General features: G+C 40.4%; 1 protein-coding gene across 14 annotated transcripts in view; it reads left to right on the top strand.

Moving 5' to 3' along the window:
• The window catches only part of APBB2 (amyloid beta precursor protein binding family B member 2), a 186,548-nt gene extending 163,742 nt beyond the window's left edge, over positions 1-22,806 (top strand). For 11 of the 14 annotated variants that reach the window (XM_050338427.1, XM_050338436.1, XM_050338432.1 and 8 more), the window contains 6 exons: positions 11,573-11,687; positions 14,201-14,288; positions 16,465-16,548; positions 17,053-17,168; positions 17,863-18,042; positions 18,624-22,806. In XM_050338427.1, the coding sequence (XP_050194384.1) occupies positions 11,573-11,687; positions 14,201-14,288; positions 16,465-16,548; positions 17,053-17,168; positions 17,863-18,042; positions 18,624-18,791 (751 nt within the window). In that variant the 3' untranslated portion in view covers positions 18,792-22,806. Of the gene's footprint in view, positions 1-448; positions 1,137-11,572; positions 11,688-14,200; positions 14,289-16,464; positions 16,549-17,052; positions 17,169-17,862; positions 18,043-18,623 lie in introns of those variants that run through there. The other 3 variants (XM_050338437.1, XM_050338429.1, XM_050338440.1) reach the window with 2 other exon arrangements.
• The last annotated feature ends 4,931 nt before the right edge of the window (positions 22,807-27,737 follow it).

The raw sequence follows: 27,737 nt of genomic DNA, 5'->3' as shown, positions 1-27,737 counted from the left end.
TGGAGATAAGCCCTTCTTAAGAAAGGGAGGTTGTGAGATGCCTGCAGCAGGCAAGAGTGGGAGTGCAGGATTAAGCATCTCTCTTCTCAAGAAAGGTTATTATCCCTGTAGAGACACTATGGATTGCATGGAGCGGTGTCCAGTATTTAAGGAGAGGTGGGCAGAAGCAGGCAGCAACCCACATCACATCCCTCCTCAGCGCAGAGAACCCTTTGTGGTAACATCACAGGAAACAGTGTGCTGTGTTCACAGGACAGCTCCAGGAGTGCCCCTGTCCCTGAAAGCTCACCCTGCTGGTGTTCCCTGGTGGCTGGCATGACCTAGAAAGCAGCCAGCTGCAGTGAGTGCTGGGGCTCAGGGCAGGAGCTGGGCAGGCAGAGCGGATCTGCGGGAAGGCGAAGAAGGGCAACCACCAGCCAAGGAAGCTTGTGCCTCTCCTGCCCCCCTTCACCTGCAGGAAAGGAGTGTTGGTTAAGTTGTAACAAGAGTTAGTGGTTGCTGAAGTGTTTCAGAAATGAAGTGTGTGGTGATTTTATACCCCCTGGCTTCAGCTCAACACTCATATGAGGTTGTTCCCCAGGCTGTCACTTCTTCGGGGTGCAACTTTCAGAGGACCCCAAGTGACCTTTTGGAAAAGGCATTAAAAAAACTGAGGACAATCTTTCTACTCTTTCAGTTTGAACAATGTAAGGTTTTCACACTCTGAAGAATTATTCTTGTTTCTTTAGTCAGTGTCTGCTGTAAATAGTGTTATTTTGGAAGAAGGAAGGTTCATGCACTTCCTATGTCTATTTATGCTTTCTGCATACGACTTCCCGGACTTGCATGTGGTATTTTAAGCTTTATTACCTCCCACTGTTGGTATGTCTATGCTGCCTCACTGAATTCAGCTGATGCCTGTTGGCTTCATTCTATGTTTCCAAAAATACAAACTTCAGAACAACAAGATTCAACAAAAGAAGTGTCAAAAGGAAATAGTGGCAGTATGCTTAGATACACTGTGCTACAAACAGTGAACACTAAATGTACAGCACTTTTCAGCTACCCTGCCTCATCATATATTGGAGCTCTGTCTGCTTGAGTGCTTTCTAACTTGTTCTTTCTGTTTCTTCATGCTTCCCTGGATTCAGAGAGAGGTAAATTATTTTCGTTTTTCGGTTTTCATGTTTATCCTTCCAGCATGCACCAAACAATGTTGTATTGCTTTGCTTGTATCAATGAACAGAAGTTCAGCTTCAGTGAGTAAATTCCTGTGTCTATGTCACCTTTTCACCTTAATATTAACAGAATTGTCAAGTTGGTTGTTTTTTTCTTCCAGGTCCCAAACCCTCTAATATTAGAACAGTTTAAAATCATCTGATGCAGGGGATTCTAATATTTGCTTCTGGTGTTTGAGATTAAAATTTAGATTATGTTGCTCTCTCAATCTGAAATGCAAGACAGTAGTATTAAAGTCCCACCTTTATTTAAATTTGAAAAAACATGATACTAAGAGCAGGGGATTTAAGAGCTAAGTTTAGCAAGCATTGGAAACCTCAATGTTTATTTCCTATTTTTAGTATTTGTTTTGGGTCCGTCTGGATTGCTCACTTGTCTTTCAAGTTTGAAGAAAAAAAGTTTGCTTGATTTGTTTGGATGTACAAAGGGATCGTTTGGAATTCTCTACAATGCTTCCCGTTTCATGGGAGAACAGACAGTAAGGCATTGTAGTCAGGTGCTTTGCAGCACAAGGGCTGCAGCCACTCCAAAGGCTCTTAGCAGTAGAATTGCATCCCTTAGATGAGATTTGGGGTTTGTTTGCTCTTCTAAATTGCAAAAACTTCAAAGTGGGACTGGGTGAAAGGAATATGGTTTAGAGATGTGGACCATTCCTCATGTTTGCTTTGTGGTATATAATGAGACCGGTTTCCAGACTTGACTGTTTTTTAATCAATTCTTTAGGCAGTGTTGGCCTGGGGAAATGTTTGAACTTTCTTGATTATGGCTTTGCAATCTAATGTAGGTTTCATGCATGTAGGAAGAGATGATCCTCCCAGCCTAACACTGGCAAAACTGTGTTGCAAACATATCCGTGGGTAGTGTCTGTGCACAACTGCTGTGTTCTCTGTCTGAATAATAAAGAGGAAGCATTGCTTGTAAAACAGATCACACCGGAGAGATTAACTATTCTGGTGTAGTCTGCTGTCTCATTCAGTTAAATCTTTAATAGTGCTTTGAACATCTCAACTTGATGTATTTCTTTATTAAATCTTTAGATATTCCTTATAAACAAAGTCCACATCTTTCAATTAGATCTGGAAGGTAGAAGGATTGTCAAAAATATTCAGAGGTTCATAGGCATAATAACACATTCATTTAGTTAAAGAAAATTCAGGATTTATCAGAAATGCTAGACTGGCCATCCTGAGGAGTTAAACCATCACTTTGCAATGCTTCAGAGGAGAAGCAGCAACTCTAATGGCCTTGACAAACTTCCTCATTTGTGTGCATTTTCCTTGAGAACTGCTGCACAGGGTAAGAAGGCAGACCCCTGCTTCACAAAAATGTTGTGAAGCAATTAAGCAAAAAAAAACCACCACGAAACCTTTGTGTCGATCAAGTCAGTGGTCAGTGAATTGCATATGATCTGTCACACAAGCTCTGTCTTTTGTTAAATCTGTTTATAAAACAAGCAGAAGTTGAAGCTACTGATCGACTTTTCAGCTTGCCATATCTGTCTAACAGTTGGTGAGCAGCAATAAGCCCCACCTGACCCCCAAGCACCAGCAGGATGTGACATAGCATTAGCTGGGCCCCCTCGGGCTGCTGGTCCTACAGGAGCGCAGTTTCCAGGGCACCACTTTGGTGGTGACCACAGCCCATGTAATAAACTGTTCTCCTTGCCACAATGGTTGTACTTTGGCCATGTGATCGTGAGGTGAGGCTGGGAATAAGGACCAGCATGGAACATACATCGTAGCAGTACAGTCTGTACTGTTGTCACTGTGCTAACAGAGCTCATGGATCTGGACAGCTCAGATACAGAATTGTGCTTTGACAGGACTCTTGTGGATGCAAATCTGTGGCCCTTTGCAGGAATGGGATATAGCCCTTGGTAACAGAAAGGGAAATGATTTGTAACCTCTCAGAGCCACCTTTCTGGCTTGCAAGGCAGCGGTGGCAAGGCTGGCAGGATTCCTGCCCCCCCTGCACAGGAGGAGGTGGTGAAACAGTGCTGAGACCTGGAAAGCGTGGCTGGGGGATCAGAGCTTCATGAGGATCAGGCCACAGGAAGGAAATTGGAGTGAAAGTCATGCAAACGCTTTCAGACTTGGAGTGCTGGGCTCTGAAGGGCTGAGCTGGGTATCAGACGTATCGGCTCTGAGAGGGGTTTAACAAATTTTGGAAGCATGCAGAACTGTGGCAATGATAAGACATCAAAGAAAAACTGGCAGCTGTGAGTTTTAGGGCTGCCAGATTAAAGCCTCTGAATATCACACAAAGTAGCCATAGCTCCTCCTTGAGAGTTAGCAAGTGACATTATCAAGGAAGGAAACAAACAGTCTTTCAGCAGGGGATAATTTGCCCTACAAACTTTATGCTTGAATTAGAAAAACAAGCTACACTATCTGAATGCTGGACCATTTGAGGAGAAGTTAATAAATGCAGAATTGATGTTTTGCTGCAAGGAAATCCATTTTCAAATTGTGTGAGAACTGAAATAAGAAAAGTCTCCCAAAAATCTCTGCTTAGGGAGGGCATTTTAACTAGCTGGATCAAAAATTAATGTCCAGGGTAATGTAGTGGTGGCCCAATGTGCCATTCTGGGTTGTAGCTGGGAGGCAGTCGAAGAGGTGATGGAGCCTTCAGAGTGAAGGAAAATTGCAAGGCTTTCATGTGTGTCTGGGATTGCCAGCAACTGTCAGAAACAGAGGGAAACTTCCTTCTCCCCCTCATCTCTCCCAGCTCTCATCACTGAGGAGAGAAGAGTACATGTGGTTAAATGCACCATGACTGTTTAAGAGAAATGGGAAGGAGAAGACTCTTGAGAGTAGTTATTTTTCTTTCTCCTCATCCCAAGCTTGATTCCAAAGTGATTGGTGTATAGTCACCTGGAGAAGGGGCTGTGGGTTCCATTTGGAGGATGTGGGAGGGAAGAACTGGTTTCACTCAGTGTCTGGTATCTGGTAGGTGAAATGGAAGTTGAGAAGTCCTCAGTAAATCTTGTACAAACAGATTTTGCAGCTTTTGTGAATGCTGCTTGTTTCATCTAGTTATGGTTTCTTGCCTTTGGGTTTTTCTCCCTAACTTCACAAGTTCCTTGATGTGACTCTTATAAAAAGACAAGTGCACTAAACAGTCACAGATTTCATTTCAGCTATAAATCATTCTCCTTTCTCCTATGTGAAAGAGCAGGGTGGATAAAAAAATCTAAAATGTTAATCCAGAGGATCTGTAATTTCTGTCATACATATTACTGCAAAGTTTCTTGTCTTCTCTGCCACTTGTGATACTAGAATATTTGTGTGTCATGAAAAAACCTCATCCAAGCATGGCGTTGATGGCATTATATTTATCTACTTTTCTCATGTGTCTCCTCTCACTTCTCTTGCTTTGTCTCCTTCTCTGCTGATTTACTCTGCTTCTGTGGATGCTCATGTCTTGACAGTGAATGGCAGCCTCCTGCCAGGTGCCTCGGACCCGCTTTGCTGTAGTGGTGGCTGCTCCCCCTTTTTTCTTCCCACATTCACAAGTCTCTGGTCAGCTGTTTGCAGGAAAGCAAAGTGAAGCTTGAAGGTTATGGACTCAGGAAATGGTTTCCCCACAGCGTGACGGTGTGTGCTCTGTGACCCTGCAGTCACAGGAGTCTGTACATCAGGACAGAGAAATCTGTCATCTTCTGTAGGCTACTCTGGATGAATGTCAATCAATTTTAAGCAAAACTCAGAGAATATAATTTTTGGTTCAAGGATTTTTGTTACAATTTGTAATACATAAATCTGTAAAGCAATTTACATTTTCCTGCGTGTATCATTCTAATATAGTTGTTTTAAATAACAGCAATATAATTTTGATTGATAAGAGTAAAAAAAATTATTTCAGACTTCAAGGCTAGGGTGTCAGGGGTTTTTAACCAAAACCAAAAAAGATTAATGCAATTCTATATTCTTCTGCAGTCCTTTGGAGAAATAAGTTTATAGTGGGACGTTAATGGAGGATTTGCTGCTCTTTCAGGCTGTACTTAATTGGGATGCCTCCTAGGACTTTAGCCTAATAGTGGCAAATGGTTATAACTGCTACTCAAACAGGACAGCATTAGCATAAATTGCTTTTAATGTGATTATATTCATCCAAGGTTGAGCAGCTAAGTGATGCTTAGCCAGGTGTTAAATAGGTATGTCTATCTAAGGTTTAGTCAATTACTGTAGACATTTGCCAATTAAGGAGAGTAAAAGAGCAAATAAAAATTAAATTCCCTTCTACTTAGCACCTTACATTGTGTTTGCAACTCTCAGAATTGGTTTTTAAAATGTCTTTCTCTAGTCCTATACTCTTTCAAAGTAAAGAAATTTCTACTGAACTTTTAATTGCTCAGCAGAACCAGTCTTACCTACTCTTGCAGCAAAATAATTCTTATCTATTTTTCTGGGCGTCTAGCTTTTTTCCAGAATACTGAGTTAATCCAGTTCCTATAACTGGAAAGATATTAGTGGGTTGTATAGTACATGTGCAAATGATTAAAAAAATTAAAAATTACCTACAGTGCAGTACCCCTTCTCTATAATCCTGTATCAACGGAAGTGGTGCCCCTGTGCTGTAAAGTTTCAAGAGTACATAGCTTTTTTCCTGCAACATTATTCTCCCACTAAACACCTTGCTGCTCTCCCCACTGATGTGGAATGAAATTTTATCAGGAGCAGTCATTCAGATCCTACAGATTTCGGGTGCACACAGACCCTATGGAGGCAGAGAAGACCTCAGCTGGATGAGATGTGATCTGTTAACCTTGTGCTAGCTCTATATTCAGCCATGGGCTTTGTAATGGCTTTTTGATTTCTTTTTACTCATTTTTCCAGCAGGTTGTAAAGACAGGGAAGTGGTAAGAGGAGGCATTTGCCCTTTTCCATAAATTTCTATTGCAAACACGTCACTTGGCACTTCTTCATTATTGAAGGGGCCTGTTGCATATAAATCTCACTTAAATGTTAATCAGGTTCCAGTGAGCTGTAGTCAAATGAAGGTTTGTAGATAAAGCAACCCAGAAGGGATCTGAAGTGGAAGAAGAATCAGAGAGAGGTCTTCTGGCTTTTTTATGGTTCAAGCCTTTGGACAAATAAGAAGCTGTTCCATTGTGGCCCTAAGTTTGGTGTCGTTGCTGCAGGAAGCAGATATGCTGAAATCTCCGAAGCCATACCTTTTTTCTCCAAAAGGGAGCGTGGAGCTCGGTTTTCCAGATGCCTAGAAATGCCTGAAGCAAGGCTGCAGGGCTCCCACTGGCAGTGCAGGAGCCAACTGGCACCAGCCTGTACCTCCATCTCCAGGTCTTGGCTGCTGGGGTGCCATGTAGGGCTACTCATGCAAGTGCACAGGCATCTAGGTGACTTCCGTGAATTAATGAAATCAGTAGTAGTGTTTGTTAGAAGGGGGAAGGGCTGTTTGTGGGCTGATTTTGATTGATGGTTTGAAAACAGATGGTTCTGGCAGGGTTGTACATGATGCAGTACCACAGGTTTTGAAGAACTCACGTTTGATTCAGATGCAGGCCCTGATCATGTAAAGGTTTATGTATATTCACAATCCATGAATGTAATTAACTGATTTATTTTGTTCAAGGTGTTCAGGTACTTAAAATGAAACACTGGTGTGTGAGTCTGAAACAGCACCACAAGGGTATTATTAGCTCTCAGTACTTGAAACTGATGTATTGGCTGGCATTTAATTTTCTTCAGTAATTGTGCTATACAGCCTTGTTTATGATTGTATATGGTTACAAGCAGAAATATTTACAGAAGGTGCAGGACCAAGTGCCAGAGAGGCTCTACAGAAGTGTTATGTGCAGCACTGCAGCACTGAGGCAACGCTTGTGGAGCCAAGGCATGGGCCAGGTGTCCTGGCAGCTCCTCCCCACCAACAGCCCTGTGCGTGGGAAGTGGCATTTCTGACACTTCTACAAGGTGACTCAATGTGAGTGGGATTTCACAGGACAAAGATGAGACATTTCTCGCAGCCTCATGGACTTTCCAGGACACACCCTGGAGGCATAGATAGATAGATAGATAGATAGATAGATAGATAGATAGATGGGGGTTTATTTTAGAACAGTTCATTGCAATTGAAAGGAGGTGAGTAGCCATTTTGGTTATTATCTATAGAAATGTAACAGTATAAAAGTATGACAATATCACTTAAGAAAATACATAAGGAAAAGAAAGAGACTGGATAGTTGCAATTTTGATGTCCATTGCCAATGTGATGGTTACAGTCTTGATCCATCAGGGATGGGGGAAGCTCACAAACATAAAGTTTAATAGGTTAATGTATGTTCAGGTTCATGTGGGAATGCCCAGGTACCTCTCCTGGGGCGAGGGGGTAGTTTTACACTGTTTGGTGTAACACTGGGTCATGTGCAGTCCTCTGGTGGAAGGCCCCAGAAATTAGTCTGGGTGCACTTTTGAGGGTCTTTGATTTGTGACACCTTCTAAGACATGACGGGTGTTTCTCACACCAGAGCCAGTTTTGCCCCATCAGAAGGGATGAACGCCCCCAGGCCTACATGGGAATGTCCAGTACCTCCTCGGGGGCAGGGCAGAGGGGTTTATGCCTGAGCCAGTTGTGTAAGGGAGGACATGGATATGGCAGCACTGAAGTGGGGGGTGAGCACCCTTGTCACCTGCGGTGTCCCACTACAGGTACCACATCCATAACACTCATCAGACTCCTCCCTGCCCTTGCCACAGGTCTTACCTGTGGTCAGAATGGTCACTGAGCTGGGCTCTGAGTGTGGCTCATTCATTTGGCTGTCATTAGCCTTCCAGGAACAGAGAAACATTCTTACCCAAAAGGGTGCAAGCTTATTACTGTTCAGGATGCCTTCCACATTGGTCTCCTTTGATCAGAGAAGTAAATTCAGACTTGAGAGAAAAACTCAAGGCTCAGCAGGCTGCCCTCAGTCCACCTCTCTGCCTTTAAAATGCTGTTGAAAATACTTTTACCAAAGATGTTTCCTACTTATGAGGTATAATTATGAGCTGTGTTCCTTTACAACCAAAATCTTTGATCCTAACAGAATTCAGTCTTTTAGTTTAAGTCTTTTAATTATTTGACTCATTTTTATCTCTGCAGTCCCTTGAGTCCTACCTCCACTGGGAGGTAACGTGCTGACTAAACACGTTTAGTATTATCTTACAGATAAGACTGAAAATGCTTGCAGTAGAGCTTGGATCTCAGATAAACTCTCTGCAAGGTGAGATTTACTGTGACCCTGGTGGTTGTCCAATGTAGGGAGGGATTTGGCGGCAGAGTGGAGATGCCCATCCTGATGTGAACTCCTACAGCACAGTAGTTTATTGAGAAAGTTGTGAAATTGTGGTGTGCCAGCACATTGCCAGAGCTACTGATCAAAGGTTGGACCGCACTTTCTTGGGCTATTTCAATGGATTTTTTTGGCAATGTGCTATGTCCTCTAAGCCCTAATGACTCGCTTTGGTGGCTTTGTCCCACCTTAGCTTTTATAAACAGTAAAATAAGGTTCTAACAGATCGCTGCATGGCTAACAGAAGGGCACGGTTTTCTTCTGTGTGTGTGCAAGTCCTCGAAGGTGCTGGCCTTAAAATTGGAAATCCTGGTATTGTATAGCCTCCTCAGGCTATGCAGATTTCTGTTTATTCAAACAGGCTTCTGTGCAGTGGAAGCATCTTGACAAAACAGAACGGGATGCTTTTCCTAGGATCATCTTGTGAAGGGATGCATAAATCACCTGTTACAAGTCCTCAAAGGAATAGTATTGATTTGGCATAAATGGTTGTATATAGTAATAAATAACCATTTAATGGTCACATGGATGACTTCCAGTGTTATTTTAGGTTAATGCAAACACAGGTTTCAGCTGTCTGCCCTCTGAAAGAACAGACCTTGATCCAGTAATAAGGTGTGTGCAGCAGTCTGCTTGTTTATGCTGTGTGTCTTTGCTATCCTGCAAGTTATGGTCACTGCCAGCAAGTTCTTCGTGCATGGAAAGTGGGGGGAAGTCTTAATGAAGTTATGGTAGAAAATCCATGTCTGTTAAGTGAATGATGGTTTTGCATTGCAGTTAAAATATTTGTAAGGCAAGATATTTGGACTAAAAAATGTCAAGTCTGTAACTTGGGATGTTTAAAAGATGGCAGCTAAAGCCAAACACATAGAAAACAAAAATCCAAAATGCGTAGGATGCTTGGAAATTTCTCACAGCTCTCAAACCAGGCAAGGTTTCTTTAGAACTCAGGATATTTTATATGTGTCTTTTGTGAACCTGAGCATTTTTAGAGACCTGCCCTGCAGGTCTTTCAGGAGAAGCACCAGTAATCTTGAAAGCTTACTTCAAAAGGCAAAATTCTCAAAGGTTTTTTATGTGGTACTTGGTTTAATTTTTTAACCCATAGTTGCTAATTTTTCATAAGCCACAGCTAAGCTATACTCCCTTTTCTTAGTCTTATTACTAGAGTCCAGCTAGGAGTCTTCAACTTGCCTTGCCTTTGAAAAATTAAGCTAAGAGGAAACCATTCTAAAACAAGTCTTGGCACATGTACAGATGAGCCAAAAGCATCAGCCTTTTTCCAGGAGCAAGATTGCAGCTGGAACTCAGCATCTCTGTGATCTTGCAGCAAAAGGGAACAACAGGCCAAAAGGCTCTTGTGGATGAGGGTCTGAGGGTCAGTCTGGAGCTAGGAACCTGGAGCATCTTCTGTAATAGACAATACCTTCCTAGGTTATTGCCTTGTGATTTTTCCTGCAGGTCACGAGCAGCTGGGTGAAACACCATCCCTCCCCAGGGTGCCTGTGTCTTACGTGCTGGAGGACAGCATTGCAGTGAAAACCAAGACAGCCCATGGGCTGCATTCCCTGTGCAGGAAGGGTTCAGGTGGCAACACACTCCATGTGCTGTCCTGCTGCCTCCTGTCTCTGCTGTGCCCTAGCGTGTGTCAGTGCAGGTTGGCATGCAGAGAGATGGAGAGGGGCCTCCATCTTCACCGTGTTGCTGCACTGTTCTGTCATGCAGAATTGCTTCCAAATCTCATCCCCTGGTAGTTTTATGTGATTTGGTTTTCTTAAAGTATTGTTCATCAGGCTCCAGGTTGCAAAGCAGTTAGATGGAACAACCACCTGTACCTGTTACTGAGCACCCCTTACATTTCAAGGGCTCATTAAGGCCAAAATCTAGTTCTGTTCAGTTAAGATGCAGGTACCATACTTAACTGCAGGATAGTGTTCATCTCTCGTACAGAGCTGGAAGGCCAGCAATCCATCTGCCACAGTCTCTCTCTCTCCCTGAATAACTTCGGTATAAAATTCTTCAATTCACTGGGCACCTCAAATGAATGAAGAAATTGGCCATCCATGCTACATTAAACCCTGCTTGGAATATTTACAGATTTTTATAAACAAATACTTTAGTTTATACTAAGCCTGGAGTTTAGGAGTATCCTCTTTACCACTTAGAATCTTACTGGTAATTATTTATGTGTAAAGCAGAAAGGCATTGAATAGAGACTTCAGGCATGAGAGGCTGTTGGGAGCTTCAGCTTTGCTTGTCTGGTTTAATTCTAGTTAACTACTCAGTATAACTTTGCTAGGGATGAAGAGTCCCAGAGAAACCTGGAGGTAACAGGAAGATCATAAGGTAGGAGTGGGCTGTGGTTGCTTGGAGGACATGGAAAAGCAGAGGTGCAAGACCAGTGAACAGAGAGTCTGGTATAGCAAGGATGGCAACCGGGCAAAGCCAAGCTTCTTCCTGACTCAGCACATACCACTTCAACTTTTTCAGAAGAGCTCCAACTCTTAAGCAGCCTGAGAACAAATAAACCTAATCCTGGCACTTCCTTCACCCATGCTAGAAAGCTATACTGTGCTGTGGTGACTAGCCAGTAGAGTGAAAAAGTGTCTTTTGTAGGGCAGCTTTATTTAACTTTTAAAAAAATAAGGTCAGAAATTTAGGGCAATTAGTGCGAGCAAAGCTCGGCAGGTTCACATCTCCCTTATGCAACCAGATCTCTAATTACTATCTGCATATTTTAAACACTTTATACAGTCCTTTGAAATACAGTTTTTCTCTATCTTCGGTCTTGTATGCTGTTTCTCATTTTTTAACAGTTGAGAGCTGCATGTGTTTTCTGTCTTTAATTTGTAATTCTCTCCCCATTTCATCTTCAGTAAAATATTGGAGTAAATTTTCCTGTGTATTTACAATTGCATTTGGAATTATGGGTTATAACCTGAATAAGTTGCATGGTTAGGAAACCGTAATGAACTTTTTAATTATATAGATTAAGCACCAAACTTTAGGTATATGTTTCATTGCTTGATTCTAATATGTCAATTTATTTTGTTTACACAGAGACTTTGCTTATGTGGCAAGAGACAAAGACACAAGAATTCTAAAATGTCATGTGTTTCGATGTGACACACCTGCAAAAGCCATCGCTACAAGCTTACACGAAATCTGCTCAAAGGCAAGTGGATTTAAAATCAGCTGCATTCGTCTGTTTAGAGGTCCCTGAGCCTTACACATACATGTAATCAGCAGTTGTATGCAGTGTTAGTTTAGTTTGTGTCACTGGCAACAAGAACGATGTAGAGAATTTGTAAAGGAAAGGATGCAAATGGATAGGAATTATGGGAGGGTGAGCATTTAGATTTGAGAAGGATGATATGTGCTTTTGATAAGTGTGTATAGAGACTGAAGGTTTTCTTGAATAATAAAGGAGTTGCAGGTTCAAAATGGAAAAAGAACACAGAGCTTCAATGAATAATAAACTGTGATCTTAAACTCCATGAATAAATCAGACCACCAGAATGGTGTTATTCAATGGTATTACCCTGCAGGAGAGACAGAAAATAGTTGCTAAATGTATTTTTTTAAAAAATCATGGAGAAGAGCGGGTTTAAGCTACTCTGGTTATGAATACTAAAGGATCTTGGCTCCTGCCAGTCTTAGTTGTCTGTAATACTGGAGAGGACTGTTCTTTCAGTCATTTCACCTTATAGATTTGACACCATTTTCTGGTTATTAATTTTAGTTTTCTTGGATGATCTGGTTATGAGTGTGCTCTGTACAGTCATTTCATGCAGAAGTAGCAAGGCAGCACATCCTTCACAGCAAACTAATTGAAATGGTTTATAAAGAGGAAGTTAATCCAATCTACTTGAAACTCTTCTTTTACTCTTTTATTCAGCTGTGGTGGATTTGCGACTGCATCCGCCTTTTTAAAAATACTAACTTCTCATTTTGTTTTTCATTAAAATATGGCAATTTGCACCACAGGAAGAGTGGGCTGTTGGGATGAATAACTTTATTAGTTATCCCTGTGTAACTTGTCCCTCCTGATGAGTCACAGCTCTTCTAGAAAAGCTATTTAGGAAACCTTCAAGTTCTGAAATTCTACTGTATGACTGTCATTTGCTTTTTACATTTTGTCTTCATGTTAGTGAATGGAATCAGTGACACCAAACCCTCCTCTGTAGTCAGTTATATAGCCTAAAAAAAATTTTCATTTTTGCATCACTGCAGATGTGGTACTGAACTTGTTAGTGATATCTCATGCAAGCAGCCTGAGCATTTGCACAGTGTGCATTACTGCAGCCCTCTGAGCAGCACAGTTATGCCTGAGGCAGAAGGTAGCCCAGTGACGGGGCAAAGTCTGGGACGTTTGTCCTGCTTTGGGTGCCAGAGGGAGTGGCAGTAGCAGCCCTCAGGTAGCTGCTTGGTTTGGCCAGGGAGCTGCAGGTTGTGCTTGTTGAGGTTTAACACCAGGGACTGCAGCAGTGGCTGATGCCTAGTGCTGTTATATTCCTCCTAGTTCTTGTCCAATTCACACAGGTGTTTCCAGCAAGTCTAGCAGGAAAAAACATGCTACACAGGCCCTGCCACAGCTGCTTTTATCCAGTAAGGTCAACGTCAAGTAAATGCTGCAGTAGCTATAGGCAGGAATATCAGAAAGGGAGCAGAGCTGTCACATAAGTAACTACGATATGAAACTTTTGACAATCATTTTGGATAGGAGAACAACTAGACATTTAAAAGTGTAGCTAATAGTAACACAGTTAATTCAGCAGTAGATTCAGGGAAGCTCTTGGCATGTACTGAAACACTAGACCTGCATGTACTGAAACACTAGACCTCTTTGCTGAATCAGGGTTTCTTCTTAAACTAGCGTGTATTGTTTTTCTTCAGAGGGGGTAGGAATATTCCCCTGTGTCCCTGCAATAGAAAATATTTTCAGAATATAAAACCAAAAAAAAAAAAAAGGAGGAGGAGGGTTGGGAAGGGGAGAGAAATTGCTAGAAGCATCTTCTGACCAAGTGTCATCTGTTGTACAACCAGTTATCTTTATAGTTTCATTACAATGAACAGACATAGTGTAAAAAAGCAGATAGCAATGGCTTATATATGAGCTTTGGGAAACCTATTAGCTTCCCTGGATACCTTCTCAGTCACATTTCTAGGGAATAACCATCCAAAAGGGTTATTTTGAAGTAGGGGGGTTTTTTTCCTCTTTTGCTACTATTATATATTTTGGGGGAAGTACAGGTTGTATTTTGCATGGGAGTTTTAATTCCACAATAAACATAAAAATGGAGGAAAAAATTATATACAGCAGAAGATAGTTCAGAGAGAAACATAAATACTGAGCACTCCTCTCTGTGCATTAAATATTTATAATTCTTGCTATATTACTCTTCCTCCTATCAACTGCAGTTTTACTGTTCATAAAAATGACTATTTTTATCACCTCCATCTACTTTTCCTCTAGGCTTGTACACCACTAAAGTTCTTTCTGTAGTAAAGGAATGGTGAATAAAGTGGAGGAAAATTAAAGTTGTTATTCAAAAAGAATAACCTGCTTAGTCCCGTGGCTTCTGATTTACTTCAGATTTAAGAAATTAGGATTGTAATAGGAGTAAATTTGTAGTTGTTGCTATACTTCTTTTTTTTTTAATGCTGTATTATCACTGTGTTCTTCAGATTATGGCTGAACGGAAGAATGCTAAAGCCATGGCTTGCAGCTCATTGCAAGACAGGACAAATGTCACCCTTGATGTTCCTCTGCAAGGTACCGTGTTACAGCTAGTATCCTCAGGATGGTCCTGTTTTAGATACATTTGTTTCTGATGCTGCTTTTGACAAAAATGGAGCATGTTGGGTGGAGAGCAATCCTGTCTTCTAATTAATGTATCTGACTGTAACCTGTTCCTGTATTACTTTAAATATTTTTATTGGTTATGTTGACAGTATTGGACTTCTACTCAGTTACGTCAACTTGTGCATTTCCTCTTTTATTTTGAAGTGCAAGTGTTGCAAATTCAGTCTTACTTGTTTGGGGATATTTGGACATATTGTCCTTTTCAAATCAAAATACCTCCTGACTTGAGACTGCACCAGTTGGCCAGATCTTCCTGTTACAACCCTCCCAAGAAGGCGAGGCTAACTCAGGTTCTTTTTAAAGGGTCCCTTGGGGTGGACTAGAGTGAAACAACACTGAATGATTGATGTTTGTAAATTGATGTAGGATTCATTTTAGAACAGTTTAGTTGCAAAAGAAAACATGTATGTAGTCATTTTGATTGGTATTATCTTCAGTACTAGAGCAGTATAAAAGCATAAAAATAACACTTAAAATGTATAAGGAAAAGTAAGAGAAAGAAAGGATAAAAGTAGAAAGATGTATAGTCACCATCCATTGGATCCAGCGATGAGAGTTGGTAGTTGCAGTGTCAATGTCTGTTGGCTGAAGTGACAGTCACAGTCTTGTGGAAGTGACAGTCTTGATCCGGTGGGGGAAGCCCACAAAACTCAAAGATTTCATGAGTTATATACGCGCAGGTTTAGGGGGGAACACCTAATACTGCCTGTGGAGTGGGGAGTTTTACACTTGATGATGTAAAACTGGATCACAGGACATTTAATGAGTCTTTGACACCTTTTAAGCCTGTTGTGTCAGCACAGTTGAGTCCATTATGGCCCATCAGCAGAGATACCTCCAGGCTCCCTGTGACTGTCTCAGTGCTTCCCCAGAGGGGAGTTATCACAGCAGAGTCATTTGTGTAAGGAAAAAGAAACACTACCCTGCCTCACAGGGCTTGCCTCTTTATCATGTTTAACACCCAGCTTGTAGCTTGAGGTGTCAGGTGTGCACACCCTCAGCACCTGGGCGGCCCCGCTCTGCATGTTGTTACCAAAGCACCCTGCTGGTTGTTGGAGCCCTTGGCATTAACAGCCCAGTCTCTCAAGAGTGGGAGACTGGAGTGGGAGAGTGCCAATAAGTCTGTGGGCTATGGCCTCCTCCCAGGCTTGTTTACTTGGCCTTAGACTTGAGGTGACTGGACAATAGCACAACATTTACCTTACCTCAGGTTCCAGTCAGGAGGCTAAACTCACAGTCCAGTTCCCTGAAATCCGGGAGGTGTATTCAGTGGGGATTGAGCTTTAATGAGCTTAACAATGTTTTAAACCATTAATCATTTCAGTCTCTCACACTTAAAACCAGAATATACTCCAGTTAATCACTTGGATTCAGAGGAGCCATAGGAGTACTCCTCCTAGGTTTCAGCATCTATTTTAGAAATTTCTGAGGCAAGGAATGCAAGTGGGTTTTCATGCAGCTGAAGGGTCTCCTGCACACTCTACTGCATCGTAGGAGGAAGTTGCCTTTTTGTGCCCTTATCAGTCATACCTTAGTAGTTGCTATTTTGAAAGTATTCCAGGAGAACAAACATACCTGGTGTTAGCTTTACAGGACATTATGTGCTTCTAGATCCACCAGTTTGTACTGAATATCTTACTCGTAATCCCTACATCGACATGGGTAATGGTCTGTGTAATGTGTACTGTTCAGACAGTAGTATTGATTACTTGGAGACTGTATTTAGCATATTAGCAAGGATGGTATTGAAAGCAGATTCCAGATTTTACAGTTATTTTAGTAAAACTTAGGTCTGTATGTCTCAAAAACCCATTCATCTATATTTTCTGGTTTTTAATATGCTAGCAATATAACATGACCTTATTCTTAGTGTAGACCAAACGTCAGCTGGTGAAAATTTACTCCTAATTCCTTTAGAAATTATTGAGGCTTGCTCTTGTTAGAAGAAGTAAAAATCAGTTTTAGTCAATACAATACCTTCAGAGCACAATTACTGGGTCAACTGTTTTATGTTATTGATGAAATAAAAGTGTTTTTTCCTGCTGTGAATGCTGATTAACAGAAAATTACTTTTGTTCCCATGCAGTAGATTTCCCAACACCAAAGACAGAACTGGTACAGAAGTTCCACGTCCAGTACCTGGGCATGCTACCTGTAGCTAAACCCGTGGGTATGTAACACTTAAGTGTCTTCCAAGGTACCTTGCATAAGCTCTGAAAGCTGGACTCTGGCTAGCCTAGGGTAAATGCATGGTTTTTGAAGGGTAGCAACTCTTGTGTTTCAGCCATATGAATCAGGCATGAAGACAGCAAATATTCAGGGCATCATATGAACATGTGTTTTGCAACCAGGGTATTTTGGAGCTGCCAGGAAGGCAAAGTTTCTTTCTACAGCTTTCTCTGAATATAAACTCTGCTACTAATGAGAAGGGCCCTAGAGAACTGAAATGGTGCGTCAGCTAAACAAGATGCCGCCCTGGTTTTTATAAGCCAGAGACACCTGTTTTGGTTATGCAGATGAAGAAATACAACTTCACAATACTTACTTCCATTATCAAATTAATTTTAATAAGGAGTCTTCAACAATCTGTTTTCTGTACTACAGTGTGAAGATAAGAAGTTTTGTTATTGTTTACATATTTTATTTTTCATTCTTGCATTTTCTTCTCTTTTAGGAATGGATACTCTGAATAGTGCCATTGAGAGTCTAATGGCTTCCTCTAGCAAAGATGACTGGATGGCAGTTACCATGAATGTTGCTGATGCTACTGTCACAGTAATCAATGAAAGAGTAAGGCAGACTGTCTTGTTTAAAACACATTTAACATGAGTGTTGAAAGCGGAACACGGAAACGTTAGTAGAGTTAATTTACACTGGAATTCATTTGCTCATTTTGCATTTTATTTCTTTCCGGAATCTGCAGAGGCTCTTACTCTTGTATCAGCTTCAGCTTTCTTTACCATTCCAGGCATGTTCTCAGAAATAAAAAGTATTCATTAGATACTTAAATTCAGTTTCTAGGAATTTGGAGCCTAAAATGTTGTAGGTTAAGCCCCAAGTAACAATCCTAAATTCCAAACTGTATTTACTTCATTCTTAGTATGGAAGCCAAGAGTAATATTTAAATCTGTGTTACTGAGGAAAATGTAGAGCATTTTCCATAGAGATTAATACAGTGAAACTTCTGAAGAAAGTCTTTTATATGTGTCCTTTAATGAGGTACTAAACCAGCATCTCTATAGCAAACCAGTGATAAGGGAGCATGTTTTAGACACCCTATAGCTGTGTTGTTTTGTTTCTTCATAAAACAAGCAGTTGGTTTTCCAGTGACAGCCTAGAAGGAGATCCAGCCCAGGCCTGAGCACGCTGAGCATATGCAGACAAATCAGGAATTACAATACTATTTCAGCATATCCTCCTATTTAATCAAAATTGGAAGTTCCACAGAACATCCAAGAGTAATGGTCATTTGATTTGTTACCAGAATGAAGAGGAAGTCATGGTGGAGTGTCGTGTGCGGTTCCTGTCCTTCATGGGAGTAGGCAAAGACATTCACACATTCGCCTTCATTATGGATACAGGAAACCAGCATTTTGAGTGCCACGTTTTTTGGTGTGAACCAAATGCAGGCAACGTATCAGAAGCTGTTCAGGCTGCTTGTATGGTAAGTGGCCTTCTTCAAAGGCATCCAGTAGCACTTAGATTTTTCACTGCCTCCATAAATAATCATCTTTCCAAATTTGCAATTATAATAATTTCAAGGCAGAAAAAGAAAAACCAGATAAAAATAGGAATTGGTATTATTATATATTTAATCAATTAAAGTCCAAACATTTAAAGTTTGAAATGCCAGTTTAGTGAACAATGCCCCTTTAATCATCTTCCCACCTAACTTCTTCAATGTCTGTGTAAGTTAGAAATTTTTTCTTTCGCTACACAATTGTTATACAATCCACTGGCAATATAGTGAAAATAATCCTTGTTCCAGAGTAGCTGAACCCAGAAAACTTATTTTTCGGTTTTCAAATGGCTGTTTATATGATGCAGTATCTATTGTGTGCTAATGAACAGCTTCTGCCCACACATGGACAGACCAACGTTCCATTAACTTCAGCTAAGCTTTCTGTCACAGCCAAAACAGAGGTTTGGCTATATTTAATGAGAAAGTACTAAGAGTGTATTTGAAATGCTCTGTGAAATTACTGAATAGAGTGTTGATTGCAGAATGGTTTTGCTTTGTTGCAGTTACGGTATCAGAAGTGCTTAGTAGCCAGACCTCCTTCACAGAAAGTTCGACCACCCCCACCTCCTGCAGACTCGGTGACTAGAAGAGTTACAACTAACGTAAAAAGAGGAGTGTTGTCTCTCATTGACACTTTGAAACAGAAACGTCCAGTCCCCGAGATGCCATAGCTGCGCAAGAGAGAAGATTCTCCTGACGTATAACTGAAGATAACAGTAGCTACACTAAGGAAAATGAACTGACGATATCTGGCCTTCCATTTCAGTTGCTGATGCTTTGTCTTCAGAGAATTTACCCTTATCAAAACAATGTTAGACAAGCATGTTCTCTCATTCTTGCCACCATCGTCTGATATGAAAAGAAGCATGAATAATTTTTTTGCTGTCAGTGAGTTACATCATGGGCAATGGAAGGTTTGTTTGATTGTAAATACATGAACATTACCTAAACTCACAAAAAAAAAAAAGAGAATATGGCCATGTCCCTCCCAGTGAACTCATGCTAAAGTCCGTGGAGTGAATGATGAGTTAAAATTTCACCTTATTGAGCTGGATTTGTCACAAACCAATCTTAAATCCTACAGCACTTCGCTGTGTTTTCAACACTGGAATGGGTACCAAGTATTAGCTACTATTGAATTACTGTAGATTAAATAACAAGTTTTGTTTTTTACAGAACTACACCTGTTAGTTTTAAGTTGTTTGTCCGCATTGGTCTAGCAACCACTTTAACGTCTCCTTGACATGCTTTGGAATCATGGTGTAATTATTTCATCTTTTGGTTACACGTTATGGTCTTAGAGAAGAATCGTGTTTAAAACCAAATCAATGAGGAAAAATCCAGAAATGTTTTTAGTAATTGAGTTGCTGATCCACTGAAGCTTTTCAGCTGTAAACATACAAATGAAACTGTTGGCTGTTAAATTTATTCTCCTAAATCTGTCATTTATTCATCAGAAATACCATTTGTTTCATGCAGGGCTCAAAACAATCAGGACTAAGTAAGAAATAGTGATTTTATTGTCTTAAAACTGTTCTAGAGGCTAAGCTATTCCATACCTTTTCCATACCAGAGTTTGATGAAATGTTCAATTCCTTGTCTGGTTGCACAATTCCCCCTTCCCCTAGAGTTTGCTGCTGAATACTTAGCATGCCAGGAAAAAGAACAATTATGTTTCTTGTTATTTACAAAATTCCATGAAATTTATTTTACTTTTAATGCTCTTGTAACAAAATTAGAAGAGAGTTGTTTTCTAACAGGGTAGTGCTTCGGGTGATACAACATGATTTCAATGCTTTTGCTCCAAAGGCTTCATCTGATTGCTTTGATTGACACACCTGCAGACCCTCACAAATCAGCCCAGCATTGCCCTCAAAATTGTACCTCAGGCTAATTTTGAAATGCAGTCATGCATCTTCAGTCTTTCCCTTTTGCCATCTTCTGTCTAGACCTGCAGATTGGTACACACTTCGGACATGGAACATTAAAGGTATTTTTAACCAGTGTTAAAAATGTTTTACTCCATTTATAGATAAGTTCCAAACTGTAACTGTCTCCCAAGTCTGCAAATCTGGTCATACTGCAAAGATAAAGGAACACTGGCAATTTTACAATAACTCCTTTTTTATTTTACTATGCAAGAGACTGTTACAAACAAACAACTTTCTTTTTTATTTCCTTGTTTAAAGAAATTAGTGACAACACCTGGGCTAAGTAACTTAGGAACACAACAGGAAAGAATGACGATTCCAGAAATTTCTGCTTTGAAAAATGCAGAAAAATCATTAAACTCAGCATGATGTGTGAGCAAATGTCAGGTGAAGGCTAGCTATGCAACTATGGTGATTACATTTAGCTCTCTAGAATACCCTCTGAAGAGTTGATCCTCCACCCATGTGAGATCTCTTCATGACCAAGACTCTGTACCTCAAGCACTGAAGCAATTGTTTCCCCTCTCAAGGCTCGTATTCTTGCCGTTTCCTTTGCTCCAGATCTATTGCTTAAACAGCTGGAAGAGAAGCTGCTTGTGCTGAGCATGCAGGAGAGCTGGAGGTGAGGGGATGAAAACAACCCCCTTCCCCCTAAGCAGTACCAGTGGTTTAACCAAGGTTGCACACCTGCTTCTGTAGTTTCTAATATTGATCCCAGTCACCTCTGCTAGGGGCAGTGTAAAAACTCACTTCCTATCAGAGAACCACAGAACTGGTTGGGTTGGAAGAGACCTTAAAGTTCATCTGGTTCCAACCTCCCTGCCATGGGCAAAGACACCTTCCACTAGACTGGGTTGCTGAGCCCCATCCATCCTGACCTTGAACACTTCCAGGGATGACTGCCCTCAAAATGTGGTGGCTGACACTGTACCTTTAGGTACGTTTGTGAAGTTAAGAGATAAAAGTTTCCTTTTTTGGCATCGTGCCAGTGATTCCAATTTTATTTTAAATTACTTTGACAGTGTCTTTTTAAAGTTCCAGCTGGGAACAGCGTGATTTGGGATTTGCAGCTGTTGTACAACAGTGAAATAATTTTGAGCAGTATAATTAAATTTCATCAGTGCACCTGCACAGTGCTGATTCTCCCCAGAAGAGATCTGGATTCTTAACTAAACCAACACTTAGTGAACAGCAGTGTGAAGGTTCTGCACCAGTGTTGTCAAGGCTATAAACATCTGGTTAGCTTTCAGTAGCAATGTGTGCAATTGCAGGAAGGGCTGAGAAGATGGAAGGGTATTAGAAAAGCTGTGCTTCACTTACCAATGTTTGTTTTAGGAGGTTTGTGCCTGTTAACAAAATGTTGTTGATTTTGCAAGTATTTAAGTAGTGTGCTTAATGGTCTGACTATATGTGGCCTTTTTGCTTCAGTAGAGCTTCTCATTCTCCAAAAGATTTAATATACATCCAGGTGTTTGCAGAGTCGGAGCCTAATATTGCAAAGCCCATTATCTTTTGTTAAACAATATATTCAGACACTCTTTTTACCATGGCCAAAAAAGTATGTATGGGGTGTGTGTGTTTGAGCAACTGCCACTGTTCTAGTTGATGTTATAGCGACCCTTCAGTTATCTATGCATTTTTTATAATACCTAGTGATTCTGTAGACTGGCAGCCATGTTCACTATGCCTTGTATGTCTGATGCCATATTCTAACTTAACCTGTTAAATACAGCTTAAAATATTTTTATTTTATTTATTCTATTTTTACTGAAATATCCTGCATTATTATGTTGATGTATTGTCTTTACCAGATGTGCTCTTGTAACATTCTCCACTCTGTATACTATAAGTTGCCTAAAAAAGGCAGGCTTTGTAATTATTTGTAGTCACATTTTTATTGAAATCTGTAGAAAAATCATGTAAAGCAAAGGTAATTTCTTCATTTTTTTCAATGCAAGTACTAAGTTAGAGGTAAGTATCACGTGTCAGTCAGTCATGTCATTAATGCACTCCCTTGCAGAAGCAAGGAAATTTATTTTCACAGTCAATGACTAAGAGATAAAAGCCTTTCTTTTGAAATCTGCAGTGCTGGCTGAAGGTTTTATTTAAGCCCCTTAACTGTTTCATTTAAAGGGGAGCAAGGGGGGCTGTGAGAGATGTAAGGCTACAGAGGCCACCTACAGGGTGGTTAAATGGGAATAACAAAAATTGCTTGGAAGGGCATAGAACCCATTCACAGTAAAACGAGGTTTTAGTGATATACTTCCTGTGCAGAGTCACGTGTACCTACAGAGGTAATATGCCCTTTTGAGACAGAGGAGCAAAAACTATGGAGTATATAATAGCTTAATCAGTTCTGTGTCACTGAGAGTTCTACATCTCTTTCTTTCTAAATGTATCAAGCATTTCATAGATCATTTACCTAGAGATCTAAACCTCTTAGTATATCACTCATGGAAAAGAGAACTTTCTCATTTCAACAGCGAGTATGGCCTCAGCATTACCATCGACCACATTACTCCTTTCCTGGGCAGGTTAATTGAAGCATTGCTACAGCTTGTGTGTACAGTCAGCCAAAGCAGGTTTGTTCAACAGCGGTAAGAAAGAAGGAAACACATCCACTGTTTATTAGCAGAGCCCAGTCTTACATAAAGCACCTGACTGACACAGAAAAGGACAATTTTCCCTGCTGTTGGCCACTTCTCCACATTTAAATGTAATCTGTTCTGAGAATAAATTTAGCTGCATAAAGTGATTGTCTCAACTGTTACTGCTCCATGAAACTGGGAAATTATTTTTTGTTCCAAATGGTGCTTGAGGGAAGGGAAGGTGGGTTTAGAGGCAATAGCAGTACAATGGAGACTTTTGCATCTGGAAAGTTGAATCAACAGTTTCTAGCTGGAAATTACAAATGAACAACTGGATTACAGAAAAACAGTTACTTAAGATACAGTTTTACTGTAAAAAGTCACTGAGTGTTAACTTAATGTACAAGCATCTACAAGCCATCTGGACTCAGTCCCAGATGTTTCCACCAAGTGAACTCAGTGCTTACAAAGCTGCTGATCTGCAGAGTCAAAATAGTCACTCTCTGATATCCTTAGTAAGACATCAAGATTCTAACTGGTTTAGTTTCCATACCATTTAAAAAATGCAAATTCCTGAAAGCAAGGTGAGGCTGATTGTGGGACATCATGACATATATTATTAAGAGGCCCAGAAATTCTGTCATCAGACACATACATGTATGTTCTTTTACAAGTAATTTTAACTTTACTAATGAATGATACAGATCTTGATTTGAAAAAAATCATTCTCTAACCACAGAATCATTAAGTTTATTTTAAGCATTTAACAACCATACTGGAAGAAAAAAAAAATCTTCTTAGTGTCCATTCCTACTATCCAACATGTAGAATCTCTCCTCCTCCTAGATGGTTTTGAAATAAGAATTTCTTCTTTTCCAGTTCTACAGCATTGCACGTGCACAGGTCTAAATCTATCCTTAGAGGTTTTCTCAAAAACAAGAGCCGAATTCACCATGTAAATGGACTGGGTAAGGACCATGGATTGCTCACAGGGATACGCAGGAGGTGTGGGATGTCTTTGCCTAGGAAAGCTGGCTCAGATTAAAATGCTGTAAGAAATTGTCAGTGATCCAGTGAAGCAACAATATCCAATGGACATGAGCCAGTTGTTTTTGCTGCTGGTGTAGTATCTTTCACATCCTTTCTTATAAAGGTACTGCTGATCCAGTGGCACTGACTGGTGTGGGTGGAGAAATAATAGAGATGTTAAAACATTTTCTCTGGATCTATCTAAATCCAGACCCACATGTCAGATCAATTAAGATTCCGTACTACATTTTGTTGCTGCTCATGGCAACACTCTTGCCAAGTATCTTAAATGGTTGCCTAGAGGAAAATTTCTCTTCTGGGCCACAGTTACCTTTGCCTTTCTATATTGCAATGCTGTCTATTTCATTTTTAGAACACTTCTAAATACAAATCGAATTATTGTTAAAAGTATCTTTGTGTCTCCCTTTATGCTCTGCTCAGATTATAAAACAACTGTAGATATTTTCCAGTTATTTTATCTTTGCTGGGAAGAGGGAGCAGCTTAGAAGCCCATGGCTATTTCCAAAGACAGGCAAACTACTCTGTGTTCAGTCATTATTCAGCTAACTAACAGTAACATTTATAAAAATAAGTTGTTTTGACAGTAGCACCTCTTTTTAACTAAGAACTACTTGTGTTAAGAATTAGTCAGAAGCAATTGTAAGCCATGACATAGTCTGATGTTACATTATGATGATAATTCAGCATTTTTAACGTGAGAATATTTTATTGTTAACATTTCAAAGTACACCTGAGTAGAAACCAAGGGAGTAAGTACTAGAAAGCCTGTACATGGGCTTAACCAGTTTCCTGTACAAAAGTTCACATCTAGTTTTAGAAATAAAGGTGAAGTAGCAGGCTTACTGTGCAAAGCTTATTTTCCATGCATCAAAGTGGAAACTCGCAAAAATGGTGCCTAGCACTTGAAAAGTAGCCACTTAAAAAACGCAGTCTCACTTTTAAAAAATGTCCATTTGAAATTGATTACTCTTACAGATCTAGGCCGTGATGGGGGGTTCAGATGTACAATTTAACTTGTCAGTTTAAAGTATATAGCAAGAGATTAGAGTTTTTTGACCTCACTCCTCGCAACAGTGGATCAGCCTTAGGCAGCTAAGCTCCATTCACTTTAAAATGTAATTAGTGGACTAAAAATTACTATCTAACCTGGATATTTCTACACTAATAGCCCATAACATATCTCTTTTCCACAGCAAGATTATCCTGCATAAAGATATACTGTAATCAAAGAGTATTGATTAATATACAGAAATCTTTACCTTCTGTATAAAGGAAGAGCCAAATTTGAAGGTTTGTACAGCCATGGTAAAAGATATCTAAGCACAGTTGGTCTGACCATTTTAGGCAGGGGTGGTGGAAATATTCAACCACTTGGACCCTGTGCTCCAGTCTGGCTATGAAAGTGATGGTTGATTTGATACCCTGAGTTTGTTTCCTTACAAACTTTCCTGTGGTGTTATCGCTCTGGAGGCGAAGTGATTTTCTCAGGCTTCAATACAACCCCTTTACGTCTTGCCCTTCGAGCAGGTGTCTGTCTGTCAGACACCTTGTCCAGAGGGGACGAATGAGATGTGCGCTTTGGCGCTTCGGGCACAGCTGTGTGTGAATCGGGTCGGCAGATTTCTTCAGCTGAACGTGGCCGTTTGTTTGGTGCACGTTCTTCTGTCGTGTGCTACTGACTGCTTTAGACACAGGTACATTGGGGACTGCTTTAGGTATGGGTGTACTACTGACTGCTTTTGTTCTGGGCACATGCTTTTGTTGTGATTTACTGACTGCTTTTGTTCTGGGCACATGCTTTTGTTGTATGTCACTGGCTGCTTTTGTTCGAGGCACATGCTTTTGTTGTGTTTTACTGACTGCTTTTGTTCTGCACACATGCTTTTCTTGTGTGTCACTGACTGCTTTTGTTCTGCACACATGCTTTTCTTGTGTGTCACTGACTGCTTTAGACACAGGAACTTCGGCCTTAACATGAGCTCCAGTTTGATGGTGAAGGGGCTCTGCAGCCTTTGGCTTTCTGTCAGTACCAGTAATGGTACGTTTACGTCGTTTTACTTTCTGCTTTTTCTCTTCTTTTGGTTTTCCTTCAGAAATGCTATCTAGTAGTCCTTTTTCTGCAGCATAAGCCAAAATGTCTTTAGTAGGCACTTTTTTAGAAGAATCTTTCTGCAAATTTCAAAGGAAACAACAATGAATCTAAGTCACAACACAGAGCTGCTTAGAATTTATTCCATGAGAAAACTGTGGCGGAGTCTAGCAGAAGGACCTAAGTCACATGTGATAAATGCTAACCAAACTATTTATTCATGAAATTAAGAACGTGACTGTTGTGTAATGAGAATCGGAGCATTTGCTCCTCAGAAACTTTGTTCTCCACCAGCCCAAATAGGGGAAGCTCAATTCCAGCCTCTGCACTGCATATCTGACTTGTGGCTTAACCCCAATCAGCAACCAAGCTCGCTCATTCCCCCACCAGCAGGGTCAGCGAGACAATCAGAAGGGTAAAAGCCAGAAAACTCATGGGTTCATAAGACAGGGGTTACTTGGGAAGCCAAGTGCCATCACTCCAAATGTCCCCACTTCCTCCTTCTTCCCCCCACCTTATATACTGATCGTGATGTCATGGTACGGGATGTGCCTTTGGTCAGTCTGGGTCACCTGTCCCGGCTGTGTCTCCTCCCGATTTCCCAAGCACCCCCAGCCTCCTCACCAACGTGGCAGTACAAAAAGCAAAGAAGGCCTTGGCTCTGTGTTAGCCCTGCTCAGCAGTAACAGGAACACCTCTGTGTTATCAACCCTGTGTTCAGCACAAATGCAAAGCACAGCCCCACATCAGCCACTGGGAAGAAAATTAACCCTACCCCAGCTGAAACCAGCACACTCCCACAAGGACCTGCTGTGTAATGTGTCTGTAATAACGTGCATATACGTAACATATGTGTGTGCTTGTGTGTATCAGAAATAGTTACTAAAATACAGAAACTTTATCAGTAACATTAAACATTAATAACTTTCGCTATATGAAAATATGAATTTTCACTATAATGAAAATCTTCCCTCATAATACATAAGTAAGGAATTCTCAGACTTGATTAACTAGGAACCAGCTCAGCATCCAAGCATATAAAGAGAAAAAATGGGGAAGAAACTGCTTAGAGCTTGCTAAGAAGAGGGTTTCTATAAACCAGAAATTTCAATTTAAATTGTAAGTACGTGTTTTCTGCCTCATGGAGAATGTTCATTTCCCAAATCACCTAAAAATTGGCCATAGGAGCAATTGCTTCTATGCATTAGAATTTGACAAAAATTATTCGAATTAACTACCTGAAACAAAAGTACTTGTTTCTCTGGGGGGAGACACGTGGTAAACAGATGTACACAGCATGATTAACTAAAACTCAGGGAGCCAAGCTGAAAATATTTTCTATTGAAAAGAAGGTCAATAATAGGTACATTAAAGGCTTTTCACGTGTGATTCTCTTACTCTTAATAAAATCTTCTCTTCTAATTTTCCGTAAGAGACAAGGTTCTTTCAAGCACTGTGATCACAGTATGACAGAAAATAACACAAATGATCAAATGAGATCTGTCATAAATTTGCAATGAAATTCTACTTAGCTGCTCCCACCCCCACCTCTTCCTCTTTTGGTTAAAAAATTCTTGTTTTTCTCAGACACAAGAGTAAAATGTTGATGCTCAGAGATGCAAACTAGCCCTTTAAGGCCTTTCCTCAGGAATTGTGCCAACATTTTTCTGTTTACTCAGCAAAAGCGCCCTGCCTTTCAAGGCAGATTTGCATATGCCTTAGTTTGGGAAGCAAACATATTCATACCTATTTCACTCAAATTATAATAGTGTCACCCATAGGGTTTAAGACTTCATCTGAATCCCGGTGACACATATAACAAATAACTTTACTAGACACCATTTATCATGAGTCTAATCAACCTATATATTTCATTCCAAGGTGTGAGAACAGTATATATCCTCTTGATGTTGCTGGCACTGACTTGGATCATGGGCCTGCTCTGACCACGAACAGCTC

This window comes from Myiozetetes cayanensis, unplaced genomic scaffold, assembly GCF_022539395.1.
Source record: "Myiozetetes cayanensis isolate MyiCay16 unplaced genomic scaffold, myiCay2020 scf7, whole genome shotgun sequence".
Lineage (NCBI taxonomy): Eukaryota > Metazoa > Chordata > Aves > Passeriformes > Tyrannidae > Myiozetetes > Myiozetetes cayanensis.
This window is presented reverse-complemented; position numbering and strand designations above follow the sequence as displayed.